General features: G+C 43.5%; 2 protein-coding genes and 4 non-coding genes across 9 annotated transcripts; 5 read left to right on the top strand and 1 right to left on the bottom strand.

The window, feature by feature from the left end:
- Nucleotides 1–3,122: 3,122 nt before the first annotated feature.
- Nucleotides 3,123–6,278, bottom strand: rnaseh1 (ribonuclease H1). 4 transcript variants are annotated; one of them, XM_062411567.1, is made up of 9 exons: nucleotides 6,148–6,278; nucleotides 5,771–5,872; nucleotides 5,282–5,406; nucleotides 4,888–5,067; nucleotides 4,594–4,693; nucleotides 4,430–4,484; nucleotides 4,138–4,222; nucleotides 3,786–3,910; nucleotides 3,123–3,395 (listed from the first exon to the last, which is right to left on the bottom strand). In XM_062411567.1, exons 2-9 carry the CDS (start codon nucleotides 5,833–5,835, stop codon nucleotides 3,276–3,278), a joined length of 855 nt encoding a protein of 284 aa, XP_062267551.1. In that variant the 5' UTR covers nucleotides 5,836–5,872; nucleotides 6,148–6,278; the 3' UTR covers nucleotides 3,123–3,275. The 4 variants fall into 4 exon arrangements, with proteins under 4 accessions (XP_062267551.1, XP_062267550.1, XP_062267549.1 ...); XM_062411566.1 differs by having other exon boundaries at nucleotides 5,982–6,268; XM_062411565.1 differs by having other exon boundaries at nucleotides 4,888–5,064; nucleotides 5,771–6,268.
- Nucleotides 6,279–6,739: 461 nt separating this feature from the next.
- On the top strand, nucleotides 6,740–10,875 carry rps7 (ribosomal protein S7). The gene is made up of 7 exons (XM_062411403.1): nucleotides 6,740–6,863; nucleotides 7,713–7,798; nucleotides 8,083–8,154; nucleotides 8,657–8,800; nucleotides 9,453–9,517; nucleotides 10,157–10,307; nucleotides 10,764–10,875. The coding sequence occupies exons 2-7, from the start codon at nucleotides 7,724–7,726 to the stop codon at nucleotides 10,839–10,841; spliced, it is 585 nt and encodes a 194-aa protein (XP_062267387.1). The 5' UTR covers nucleotides 6,740–6,863; nucleotides 7,713–7,723; the 3' UTR covers nucleotides 10,842–10,875.
- LOC133974048 (small nucleolar RNA SNORA73 family) lies at nucleotides 8,267–8,483 on the top strand. Its single transcript, XR_009924641.1, has one exon. It is a non-coding gene; the product is annotated as a small nucleolar RNA SNORA73 family (small nucleolar RNA).
- LOC133974047 (small nucleolar RNA SNORA73 family) lies at nucleotides 8,922–9,138 on the top strand. The gene has a single exon (XR_009924640.1). It is a non-coding gene; the product is annotated as a small nucleolar RNA SNORA73 family (small nucleolar RNA).
- LOC133974049 (small nucleolar RNA SNORA73 family) lies at nucleotides 9,850–10,066 on the top strand. The gene has a single exon (XR_009924642.1). It is a non-coding gene; the product is annotated as a small nucleolar RNA SNORA73 family (small nucleolar RNA).
- LOC133974046 (small nucleolar RNA SNORA73 family) lies at nucleotides 10,377–10,593 on the top strand. The gene has a single exon (XR_009924639.1). It is a non-coding gene; the product is annotated as a small nucleolar RNA SNORA73 family (small nucleolar RNA).
- Nucleotides 10,876–12,063: the final 1,188 nt, after the last annotated feature.

Raw genomic sequence — 12,063 nt, forward strand, 5'->3', positions numbered from 1 at the left:
GAACATGATTTTCCCAGTCCGTGTATCAAGTGACGTTCTGATAGAACATCTCCACGGTTCATTGTTCTTCAGGAGGTTCTCAAACCATCATGACCAGGGAACAGGGATGTCACCTCAGGAACTCGGACACACAGACTTGCACAATCTTAGCAACCTTCATGGAATCTGATGATCTTCAGAATGATCTCAGCAGATGAGAAAAGACGAACGTGTCCTTCAACATGACGACAGAAACTTAAATCTGACCTCAGACATCTTCACATGAATCTTTGAGGCTCAAAGAAACTCGACTCCTTCAGATCCGACCTGAGACTTGGACAGAAGCTCGTCGACATGGACATGACCTCCAAACCTCAAACATGACCTTCACCATGACCTTTGACACTTGAACCCAACTCTGACGACTTCATATGAGAACTGTGAAACTTGACGAATTAACTTGTGGACTTGGAAACTTGAGACGTGACTTTTGTTAAACATGGACATGATCTCAATGACATGTTTTCATACCAGCTCTTGGCATCAATCATGGTTTAGATGAGACCTCAGCACCTTCAGGCTGAAACCAGTGACTTGGCTTCAGCGGCTTGGAAACAGCTTCACTGACGAGTGAGCTTTGCGTCCTCAGAAGACCTCAGGGTGAGAACACACACTCAGAAATCTGCAGTCGTGACCTCAGTGACTCGTACGTCCAGTGAGCTGTGATCTCAGGGACTCAGACGTTATCTTGTCAAACCCGACTTCACGTTAACATGACACTGATTCAAGCTGTAACTTTGCAGGACGTGAGTGACGCCATCGTTCCTGTAGCCCTGGTGGTTCATTGTCTGTCAGGGAACTGAATGTGTGCATGAAGTTTTCCTCCTTCCCCATCATCCCTGCGAGCACTTTGGCGAACAGCCCCCGCTCTGTGTCAGGCGGTTGGAGGAGTCAGAGAGTTCCTCAACCCCAGCAGAACATTCTGATTCATTTTAGACTCTGTTGGTCTGAAAATTGACAAAACCTCAGAGTGAATTGTGAGCAGGATGTTTCCAATGTCGGGTTTGTTAAGTTTCTTTACAGTTTGCTCGGTCTTCCTCCCTCCAGCAGGGCAGCGGCGGACTGCTGCCAGAGCTCAGGCTGCTGAGGAGGCATGTGTGTGTGTGTGTGTGTGTGTGTGTGTGTGTGTTGAGGCAGAGTGCTAACGAGGCGCAGCCAGCGAGGAGGTGAAGCTGCCGAGGGGCGACCTTTGACCTCCTAGAGGCGTTCTCTCTCAGACTGGGCTGCCTCTGGCGGGGTCGTGGTGGCCCACGCTCGCCGCGAGGCAGCGGTCGAGGTCAGGGCGAGGGACCCCGAGCCTCCGTCCAATTGACTGGCTGCAGGAGGACGGAGGAGGAGGAAGAGGAGGTAGGGAGCAAGGGAGGAGGGTGAGCCTCTTAATTTCTCTCTCTCTCTGTTTCCATCAGCAGAAGAAGCTGGAGATGATTTGCTATGAACATGTTCAGTTGATCTGTCGAAGGGAAGGAGACGAGCAGCAGTGAAGCACCAAGTATCAATACAATCATTTAGAAAAAAACTTTAATATATATATATATATATATATATATATATATATATATATTAAAGGGTTTTAATTACTGATATATTCATGTATAAATGGCCTTTTAGTGTTATAACTGGTTAAGTTGTTCCGAGTTATTTCTGTATAAATTCATTCAAATAAATAAAACAGAAAATAAGCTCATTTTAAAGCAGCTTGAGTTTCTGTGCTCAACTTGATTCAAGTGGGAATTATTTACATTTGTTTTAGGAAATAACTGAAATATGGAATTTTTATTGAGGTAGAATTTTAACACTAAGATTATTTCAAAACTTTTCTTAAATAAAAGTCTAAACTCGAACGAGACTCCGTCGAGCACAAACCTCCACCGAGGGAAAGGATCCTACTCGGCTTCTCACTCTTGTAAACGAAAAAGTTTAGGAAAAAGAGCGAAGTCTGATTATCTGCAGCAAATTTTATAAACTAGTCTAAACACCATAAATGTCAGATTGTTGAATAACTGAGTAAAAAGTGAAATGTTTGTGAAATAAAGGGAAACAGACGAAAGTAGAATTAAATACAAATAAAGTTCTGTCCGTTTGAAAAGCAACACAACATGAATTTGTAAAGACCTCATGAAAGATTATACACAAAGATTCTGCACAAACTTCTTTTAAGATCCAGTGATAAATATTTTGTGCAGATCAGCAAATCAAATGACTTCCTGTAAAGTGAGTTTATGATTATTGACAACGCTCTAGCTCTGCCGCGCTTTTTACTATAGTACGAAGGATTTATCAGTTCATAATAAAAACCAGCTGATATGAGCCTTACATAAAAAACTACAGTTTCCATGTTTAAGTTTTGTGGATGAGATATTTTAGAGAACAAAGAACACTTAAAATATGTGTATGGAAATATGTTCAGAATTAACGTTAAAAAGATGAACGTTAATGTCGTGTGTGAATTGATTCTGAAAAGAAAGGCCCTAATATTAATAAGGCTAAACTGAACCTTAGTAAATGAAACCTTGTAAAAGTATAATATGTCAATCATATATGCTGTCAAACAATAAATACTGATTAATGTAATAGTCGCCTGGTCAAACTGGAAGCTCCCAGTTTCAATATGCAACAGGATTTTAAATTGCTGTCTATTCAATTTACATGTTATATTAGTAATTTAATGACGTGTGTGAAACAATGTGCAGCGAATGGGACTCAGTTTTCAAGCTGTTACTAAAACCTGAATCCCTGTGTGGACTAATCGTGTCATGAGACCCCCTGCTGGAGGAGAGGCGCTACTACAACCAGACTTAAGAATCAATAAGAAAACCAACAAATGATTTTCTTCTTCTTCCTGAATCAGTTTCTCTCGTCTCATTTCACTTTGCTGATTTTCTTTATTTCTCAACTCTGTCAAAACTGGTTGTCCCATCATCACCTCTTTCTTCCTTCCTCTGTCATCACTCTCCATCTTCTTCTTCTTCTTCTTCTTCTTCTTCTTCTTCTTTCCTCTGTGTCACCTCCTTCTTCATCATCTCCTCACGAAACAAATGAATAACATAAAAAGAATCCCTGGAAGAAATCACAAAGTACTTGACTTTGTTTCCAGTGGAACTTTATTAAGAACAGAACATTCAACAGACAAACACACACTCCCCTCCTCTGAGTTTTTGGGTTCATCACATCTGCTGCGAGGGGAAAACCAAAAATGTCCAAACCCGATAAACCAGACGCTCGTGATCCGACTCCATTTAATCCAAATCGTCAGTGTCGTCCACGTCTTGCTCCTCCAGAGGCTTCACGGCTCCTTCTTTGGAGAGTCTGTCGGCCTCCTCGTTGCCTGTGTAGCCGGCGTGACCTGGAATATACAGCTGGTGGACGAGGAGGAAGGACAGGAGGAATGAGAGGAGGTAGGAGAGGAGGAAGTAGAGGAGGAAGGAGAGGGGTAGTAGATGAGGAAGAGGAAAAATACCTCCTTTTCATCAAAGTCAACAACCACGTCAAAGGAGAAATATTCACATTTATAATTAAAAACAAAAAACTAGGGTCACAAGAACCAATAAGGATCATGGAAGACATCAGCTTGGTTCTAATGGACGAGGAGCTCGTCTGTAGGTCCTCTAGCGCCCCCGGTGGACAGTTGTCTTACTGTAGTAAGGTAACACTGCAGAAGTAATGTGGATTTTTTCCATTTTTAAAGTCAGACTGACTCTTCAATGTGAACAGAATATTTAAATGAAGAGATTCAGGCTGGTATTTACCCAGACCACCTCCAGCTCTGCGTTCAGCCGGTCCAGAATCACAAAGTCGTCTTTGTTGGTGATTTGTCCTCCAGACTTCAGCCTCCAGCCGTTCAGCTTCCAGTTCTTCACCCACTTGGTCACACCTGCAGGACACACACCTGGTTCCGTGAGATATACTGAGGATACAGTTTGTGTCTCAGTCACACGTGGTTCTTCCTGCTCATCCAGATGTTCGTTGTTCTGCAAAAATCTTTGTTTTTCGTGAATTTCTTAAATGAACGGAGCAACTAACAAAACTGCATCATGGGAAATATGACAGGTTGAAATAAACAGGAAGTGTCCGTTAGGGTCTGATGTTCAGAAATCTCACCGTTGATTGTGAACTTGCTGTCGGTGTAAACAACCAACTTCTTGATGTTCTTCTCTTTAGCTTGTTGCAGAGCTTTGCAGGCGGCCTGGTTCACACACACACACAGACACAAACAAACACACACACACACACACACACACAGACAAACACAAAAACACATCAACAGTTAGAGACACGTCTGTGTGAGTGTATGAAAATTAGATATTAGCTAAACTATGTTTAATTATGCAACATCTATATGTGATGAGACTGATGCCCTGTGTCTGAAGCTGAGACGTGAAGACGTGTTTACCCGTAGCTCCGCCCGCTGGTTGGTTTGTCTCCCGTGAAGTCGCTCCGCAGTGTTTCTGCAGGAGAGGGCGACAAACACTTTGGTTTATTGATAACATTGTTATTATGAAGAATCAGAAGGAGTCTTTGATTCGGTTCCTGTCTGTAAAGTGGGCGTGTCCTCACAGTGGGTGGTTGGGACCCCAGTAGACTCCGATGCCGGCTCGGGCTCCGACCTTTCCGTTCGACGTGCAGCAGCCGTCAGTGTAGACGACCACAGCGTCACCTGGAGGGAGGGAGTCACTCAATCAGTTCACAGATTATCCACATACTGTTTTTATTCCACATACATTTTTCTATATTTCCTTACATTTTGTTATTTCAGGTATTATGATCATTCTCTCCCCGTAGTGGAACTAATAAAGGATCATCTTATCATGAAGGGTTCAACAAAGATCTCCACATTTAAAATCATCTCACCCATGTATGTGAATCCATCTGGGTTTTGTGACGAGGAGCTTTCTGTCTCTTTGACTCGTTTGGGGGGGGACACCAGCTCCTCGTCTGGGTGGCGTCTCTTCTTCCCCAGGGGGATGTACTCCAGAGGCTCGGGGCCTCGTTTAGGCAGCAGGGAGAGAGCCGGCTCAAAACTCTGAGCTGCTGAAAACCAACAACACAAAGTTTATCCTCGTGTTTGGCAAATGCTAATGTGGGGGTTATATTTAGTGATTAGCTGAAATATGTATATAAATATCTTCATGGGGGGGGGGGGGCTTTAGCTCAGTCCCTTCTATAGGACTGATACTTTACAGCCTCTAGAATAAGTCTGCAGTTGTCTGGGTGGTTCTCCTGAGGAAGGTCCAGACCCACGTACCGCTCTTCGCCTCCGGTGGGGGGGTGAGCTCCACCCCGCGGACGAACGCCCACGCGTCTCGCTCTGCAGCGAACTTCTTGAAAGAGGCCGCTGGGAACTTGTCCACCTGACTCTTACATTCATCCCTGAATAAAGACGAGAGGGAAAAAGATTAATAATCATCAATTATTCCATTAATCTGAAAAGAGATCAGATTTCCTTTATTCCCACTGTGTGTTTTAGAATTAGATCTTATTGAAATGAGCCCTCTAACGTGTTTCATCTTATGCCGAATTAAACCGTGAGCTGTTCTGATTTCAAAACATTGTTCACTTCTTATTTATTGTGTCGTTTTGTTTTGATTAGACACAAATATATTATAAACCACAGTGAATCTGACCGGAGTTCGGCTTCAGGTTTCTCACAGGAAACAAACCTCCCCGAACAGGACCACTGGGTTCTAGTCCCGCACGAACACACGTTCAGACATGGGGTCGTGACCCGCCTCACCAGGACTTGTAGACTCCGGGTTTTAATCCCTTTCTCACTGCGTAGAAAAACGTGCCTTTCGCCATCTCGTCCGCGGCGCAGCAGACGCTCCTGCGTATTTCTCTGAAAAGGCCAGTCAGTCTAAACATCACCGTGCGTGAGGCGCGTGGCCGACATCGTGACGCTAACTCATTTCATCGTGATTCAGCGGCCGCTGCGCGTTTTAACTCACAAAGTCACAAAGATGTGCGTGAAATTCAGCAGCAGAATCAGCGACTTCCTGTTAGCGAGCCCGTTAGCTAGCCCGTTAGTCTGCGCTGATCCACACACGTGACAGAAACGTCATTCCCAATCAACATGACAACACCGTGAATTATCTGACGTCATTAGAAACTCACAGTTTATGTTTTGGTTGAAACCTGAAAAATGACGCGACAAAGAAAATAGTAACAAATTGTGATGGAGGCTGTTAGCATGGGTAAGCTAGCACTCGAACTCTCGCGATGTTATACTTCTACTTCTTCTTCTTCTTCTTAATATCTGTGGTTTTCCGGCAGCTTGTATCCACCGTTGTGTTTCACTACTGCCCCCTTCAGGCGGTCTTGATGCTGCATTCACTGCGTCCTTGTAAATGTTCACACAGACAATCAGTAAAATATTCTACTAAATCAGATAAATATGCAAATAAAAGTTACATGAAAATATACTAATTAAATAAAGGGAAGAATATTTTCTAGGAATAACATCATAAACAGTTAAAACTCTTTCTGCTTTTAATTTAACTATCTCACTGCTGAGCTTGTCCAACACCTTCCAATGACCCTATGTTAACTGAATACGACAAATACAACTGCAAAATTTAAAGCAACACTTTAATCGTATACGCCCAAAGATATAGTGTCATTTAACATACAACTATTATTTTAATATGATAAATATATTGTGTGGGAATAAAAGAAATTAAGGAAACATCCACTTTTCCCCCACATCCCGTGAACGCGTCACTGTCAGTGGGCCTCGTGCAGATCTCGCGAGGTTTGCGTGTCTGTCTCGCATTGGATTTAATGCAGCTCTCGCGATGTCTCGGTCTCTTCCGTGGCCGTCGTTGACTGAGGTGAGTTGTGTCTTTTTCCGCCGGTCGGGCTCATCTGCTCTAAAATGTGCGTTAATCAGCTCGAATCGTTCAATTCACGCGTCGTAATGTGCGTTCAACCCGCGATGCGTTAGATTCTTTAACGTGCGGGAGCGGATGGTTTGTTTTATTTGGTTTAATGGAGCCGCTGCGGACTCAGGCGTTCTGTTAGCAGTTAGCTGTTAGCCGCTAGCAGGCCGTGCATGTGTTCAGACAGGGGGACACTGGCTTCACTCAGGTCCGCACACGAGTCCTTCTAATAAAAGTTATTATAGTTCAGTGTTAAACTTTTAAAACTTTTAGTTAAGTTCCACTCGGTCGTGAAGGTGACAGCCGGCTGAGCTAGAACAGCGGTGTACTACCACATTGTGAGCTAGCTTAGCCCAGTTAGGACACGGGGAAGCTAACAGACACTCTATAGTTGTGTTAAACGCTCTAATTCAATCTGCTCATTATCACATTGATATAAGTAGAACCAGAGTTAGCACCGGAGCGTGTCAGCTGCTGTAGATCCAGAGGTGAAGGTCGAAATCAGTGTGAACCAGTTCAGTCAGATTCAGATCTACAAGCTGCCACTGTAGAGAAGTAACGTGCTAGTTGAGATATGATAATACAGATATAACGGGAGTGAATGAGGCAGAGTATTGAAGCTACATAAAAGTACACATCTACAGATGAACAAGTAATTCACAACTTTGTATAGACTAACAGGGCCATAGGACTACAGATAGCACCTTAGGGTGACCGAGCTGCTCCAGGATCTGTGTCTGAACTCTGCAGTCAGATGTTTGTGTGTGAGACTCATTAACGTGTTTGTGTTCCTCTCTGCAGAGACATTGGCCATGTTCAGTACCAGCGCCAAAATAGTGAAGCCGAATGGCGAAAAGCCAGACGAGTTCGAGTCTGGGATCTCCCAGGTAAGAAGACCAGCTCTCAGACCCATGTACGTTTGAATTTAAAGCTGAATCAATGTGTGTAAAGGTTAGAACCAGACTTATCTCAGTCTGGTTCTGTTTGAGCTCATCTACTTGCTAGTAAAAAAATCTGGATCTGAACAAACATCGTGATGGACACGACAGAGACGGCTTTGTCTCAGTCGTGTCAATCAAACACCAAATCTTATCTTTATTCCAGTGATTTGCTCTTATGCTCAACTGTAGAAATGCAGATGTTCCCGGCTGATTAATCCGTCTCCCTGCAGGCTCTGCTCGAGCTGGAGATGAACTCCGACCTGAAGGCTCAGCTGAGGGAGCTGAACATCACTGCAGCAAAGGTAAGAGCTGGACCCTCGTCTCTCTACAGATGTTGTCTGGCTCACTGCAGGCTGAACATCTGGAGTAGCACCAAACTGTTGTGTTTGTAAATGTTGGAATCGTAAATCCAACCCGACGTGGGCATCCAGGATTTGCTTTCCTGGCTCTGTCCTGGTGGCGTATGGGAGCGCAGCTCTAAGCTAAGACGTACAGTCCCGTTCCACAATGTCGGAGACAAAGCTCTGTCCCCGGCTTCGGCTGGTGAGGACGGGCGTCCTGCATATTCCTACATCTTCCCAGAGTCCTTATGGGGCCGTTACTGGGGGGCTAAACCATGCAGTGTACACTCAAATTTCATAAATACTGTGCAAGTCAATATTTTGTAGTGTGTAGTTTATAAATGCTCTAATCCTCATTCTCTCTAACTGTTCAGATGGTCAGTCCTGGTGTCCCATTGGAACCAGTAGGAATTTGATAATCTTCTTCTTCCAATGAAATTAAGTCATTGTTTTCTGTTTCCAGGAAATCGAGGTTGGTGGCAGCAGGAAAGCCATCATCATCTTTGTTCCCGTTCCCCAGCTTAAGTCCTTCCAGAAGATTCAGGTGCGTCTGGTGAGGGAGCTGGAGAAGAAGTTCAGCGGCAAGCACGTGGTCTTCGTCGCACAGGTGAGGAGGAGGAGGAGGAGGATGTCCACCACAGGTTCCAGGGGCTGATTTGATACTGGTCTTGACCCATGGCTGAATATTGAAGGGTCGTAGAGTTACAAGAAGAACATCTGTCTGTTGTCCGACGTGGACATCCAGGATTTGCTTTCCTGGCTCTGTCCTGGTGGCGTATGGGAGCGCAGCTCTAAGCTAAGACGTACAGTCCCGTTCCACAATGTCGGAGACAAAGCTCTGTCCCCGGCTTCGGCTGGTGAGGACGGGCGTCCTGCATATTCCTACATCTTCCCAGAGTCCTTCTGGGGCCGTTACTGGGGGGCTAAACCATGCAGTGTACACTATCTAACCATCAGGGTCACACTGAACTGGATGTTTTTTTCTTAATCTTAGTGGTAATTTTTTTAAATTAAGCCATGTCTTTAATTTATACGATTCCAAAACTTTTACCACCTTTTTGGAATTGTCTGAATTTTATTTGAAGACATTCCCCTTTTCTAAATCTGTTTCAACTCTGAGTAACATGATCTATAGATAATATCCAGAATACCAGTGTGACCCTGATGGAGTTTATTAACGTGTTAAACTTCCTTTTGTTTGCAGTTTCAAAGTTTGTAAAAGGTGATTAGAAACTAATGAGGATGTCGTTGACTTTCAGAGGAGAATTCTGCCCAAACCCACCAGGAAAAGTCGCATCAAGAACAAGCAGAAGCGTCCCAGGAGGTGAGTGGAGGTTCAGTTAAAGTTCACATGGATAAATTCATGTTGTGGAGCAGAGAAATAATAATGAAGATGGTTACTTTTCCATAATGGAGCTTTTATCTGTGTAACTTTTCCTTTTAAATATCAAGTTTTGAAAGTCACTCTTCACCAAACACATGAAATTTTCAATCATTTGTCTAGTCTGACCAATCGTCCAAAACTCAGATTCAGTTTCATATCGTTAAGAAAAGCATCTGGAACAGGAGCACATGTAGTTTCTCTTTATGTGAAACTAATAGTTCTATTGGAGCAGTATTTGTTTCGTCTAAATGTTCTTGTTTGAATCATTCTGCTCGACGTGGGCATCCAGGATTTGCTTTCCTGGCTCTGTCCTGGTGGCGTATGGGAGCGCAGCTCTAAGCTAAGACGTACAGTCCCGTTCCACAATGTCGGAGACAAAGCTCTGTCCCCGGCTTCGGCTGGTGAGGACGGGCGTCCTGCATATTCCTACATCTTCCCAGAGTCCTTATGGGGCCGTTACTGGGGGGCTAAACCATGCAGTGTACAAACGTTATGACAGATCCTGCTGTCCATGTTGTTGATTCGGTTGATCAGAGCCCTCAGTATTCAGACGTCTTTGTTTTTGCTTGCTTCCTCCAGTCGTACTCTGACCTCAGTCCACGACGCCATCCTCGAGGATCTGGTGTTCCCCAGTGAGATCGTGGGAAAGAGGATCAGAGTCAAAATCGACAGCAGCAGACTCATCAAGGTCCATCTGGACAAGGCGCAGCAGAACAATGTCGAACACAAAGTAAGTGTGGACGACTCTGAACGTTCAGATCACATGACACACTCATTACAAACTGGTCTATGGTTATACCCGACGTGGGCATCCAGGATTTGCTTTCCTGGCTCTGTCCTGGTGGCGTATGGGAGCGCAGCTCTAAGCTAAGACGTACAGTCCCGTTCCACAATGTCGGAGACAAAGCTCTGTCCCCGGCTTCGGCTGGTGAGGACGAGCGTCCTGCATATTCCTACATCTTCCCAGAGTCCTTCTGGGGCCGTTACTGGGGGGCTAAACCATGCAGTGTACAAACGTTATGACAGATCCTGCTGTTCATGTTAGTACTGCTGCAGAAGTGATGTTTAAATATAGATTATTGTCCTTTTGTAATTGAACTGATCAGATTCATCAGCTCAATCAAACTCTTGTTTGTTCTGAATCCACATGTTGATACTGAAGTTAACGTCTGTCCTCGTCCCTCAGGTGGAGACGTTCTCTGGTGTCTACAAGAAGCTCACTGGCAAAGACGTGGTGTTTGAATTCCCTGAATTCCAGCTGTAAATGCAGATGACAAAATAAATTTGTTTACTCTCAATGTTTGTTTGGAGTTTCTCATCATTCTGGGGGGGGGGGGGGGTTGAAAATAGACCATTGGTGAGGTCACTTTTGAAGCTGTGGATTGACCCTTCAAACTGAAAGTGTAGAATCACTCATTAAATGCTTTGATAATTTAATTCAGCTGCAGGATCAGATTCGGTCATTCGTCCCACAAGTGAAGACTCAAGTGATCGAGTCCCTGAAGATGAGATCACCACAGAGAACTGATAAAGTATTAACTGTTGATAAATATTTGATTAACCTTCACTTCAGGTGCATTCCTTCCCCTGCGTGCAGTATCTTTCTGTCGTGTGGAATTCCATGCCTTTTTAAAAAGAAGCTCACAAATATTTGGTCATTAACAGTTTGTAAAACCACATTTAGATGTTCAGGTTAAATCTGGGCCTCACGCACAGAAGGAAATTCAGCCCAATGGCTTCAACATTTAAATCAAATGTCAACATGTAGATTAAAACATTGGATACTTAGCAAAAAAAAGAAACCTTTAGAAATGTTTAGCATAATTGAGATAATCCTGCTATTTTGTTTGATAATTGAAATAAATAGTAAAATTGTAAATCCATAAACTTTGAACTGGACCTAAAGATGCTGCCCCCTTGTGACGTGTCTGAAGCTGTGGTGGGGCCATAGGATCTAGGTTCCGCCCCTACATGCTCTCAACCAATCCTGACCTCTCAGCCGTGTGACAAACATTTTCTCAGGAGGAACAAACTCAAATCAACTTCCTTCTGCTCTCGTATGATTCTGAATCCTCTCACTTTTTCATCTCCTGAAGTTACCTCTTGTTGAAACTAATGTCAGGATTTTAATTTTATTTCAGTGTAGTACTGCCCTTCTCCATTAGATGGAGCAGTAACACTAGTTATGATGCTAGAGACTTCAACTTGTTTCTTTATAAAGATTTAACCGGATATGTGAAAGTTCATGATGGATTAACTGTTTCTACAACTTATATTAAGTTTAACTTTTAAAACTTAGATATGAGGAAGAAACACAATACACCTAACTTGAGGTTAGTTTAAATGATTAGTTTAAAAAACTTATAAAATCTCTGAACTTAAAAGAATATTTTAATGCACAACTGTTAAATAATACATGCTTCTTATTCATGTGAAAACATTTGGTTTACAGGGGGAATGTCATCATAAAAAAATTTGTATCTTAC

The sequence above is a fragment of the Platichthys flesus genome, chromosome 18 (genome assembly GCF_949316205.1).
Source record: "Platichthys flesus chromosome 18, fPlaFle2.1, whole genome shotgun sequence".
NCBI lineage: Eukaryota > Metazoa > Chordata > Actinopteri > Pleuronectiformes > Pleuronectidae > Platichthys > Platichthys flesus.

Bases quoted from the DNA above. Each gene is read 5' to 3' on its own strand.
- rnaseh1 (XM_062411564.1), bottom strand. From the start codon at position 5,898: ATGTTTAGACTGACTGGCCTTTTCAGAGAAATACGCAGGAGCGTCTGC. The intron at 5,068-5,281 runs GTACGTGGGTCT...GTTGGTTTTCAG, and splicing joins CCCACCGGAGGCGAAGAGCG to CAGCTCAGAGTTTTGAGCCG. The intron at 4,694-4,887 runs GTGAGATGATTT...CCCTCCCTCCAG, and splicing joins AGATGGATTCACATACATGG to GTGACGCTGTGGTCGTCTAC.
- rps7 (XM_062411403.1), top strand. From the start codon at position 7,724: ATGTTCAGTACCAGCGCCAAAATAGTGAAGCCGAATGGCGAAAAGCCA. The intron at 8,155-8,656 runs GTAAGAGCTGGA...TTCTGTTTCCAG, and splicing joins TGAACATCACTGCAGCAAAG to GAAATCGAGGTTGGTGGCAG. The intron at 8,801-9,452 runs GTGAGGAGGAGG...GTTGACTTTCAG, and splicing joins ACGTGGTCTTCGTCGCACAG to AGGAGAATTCTGCCCAAACC.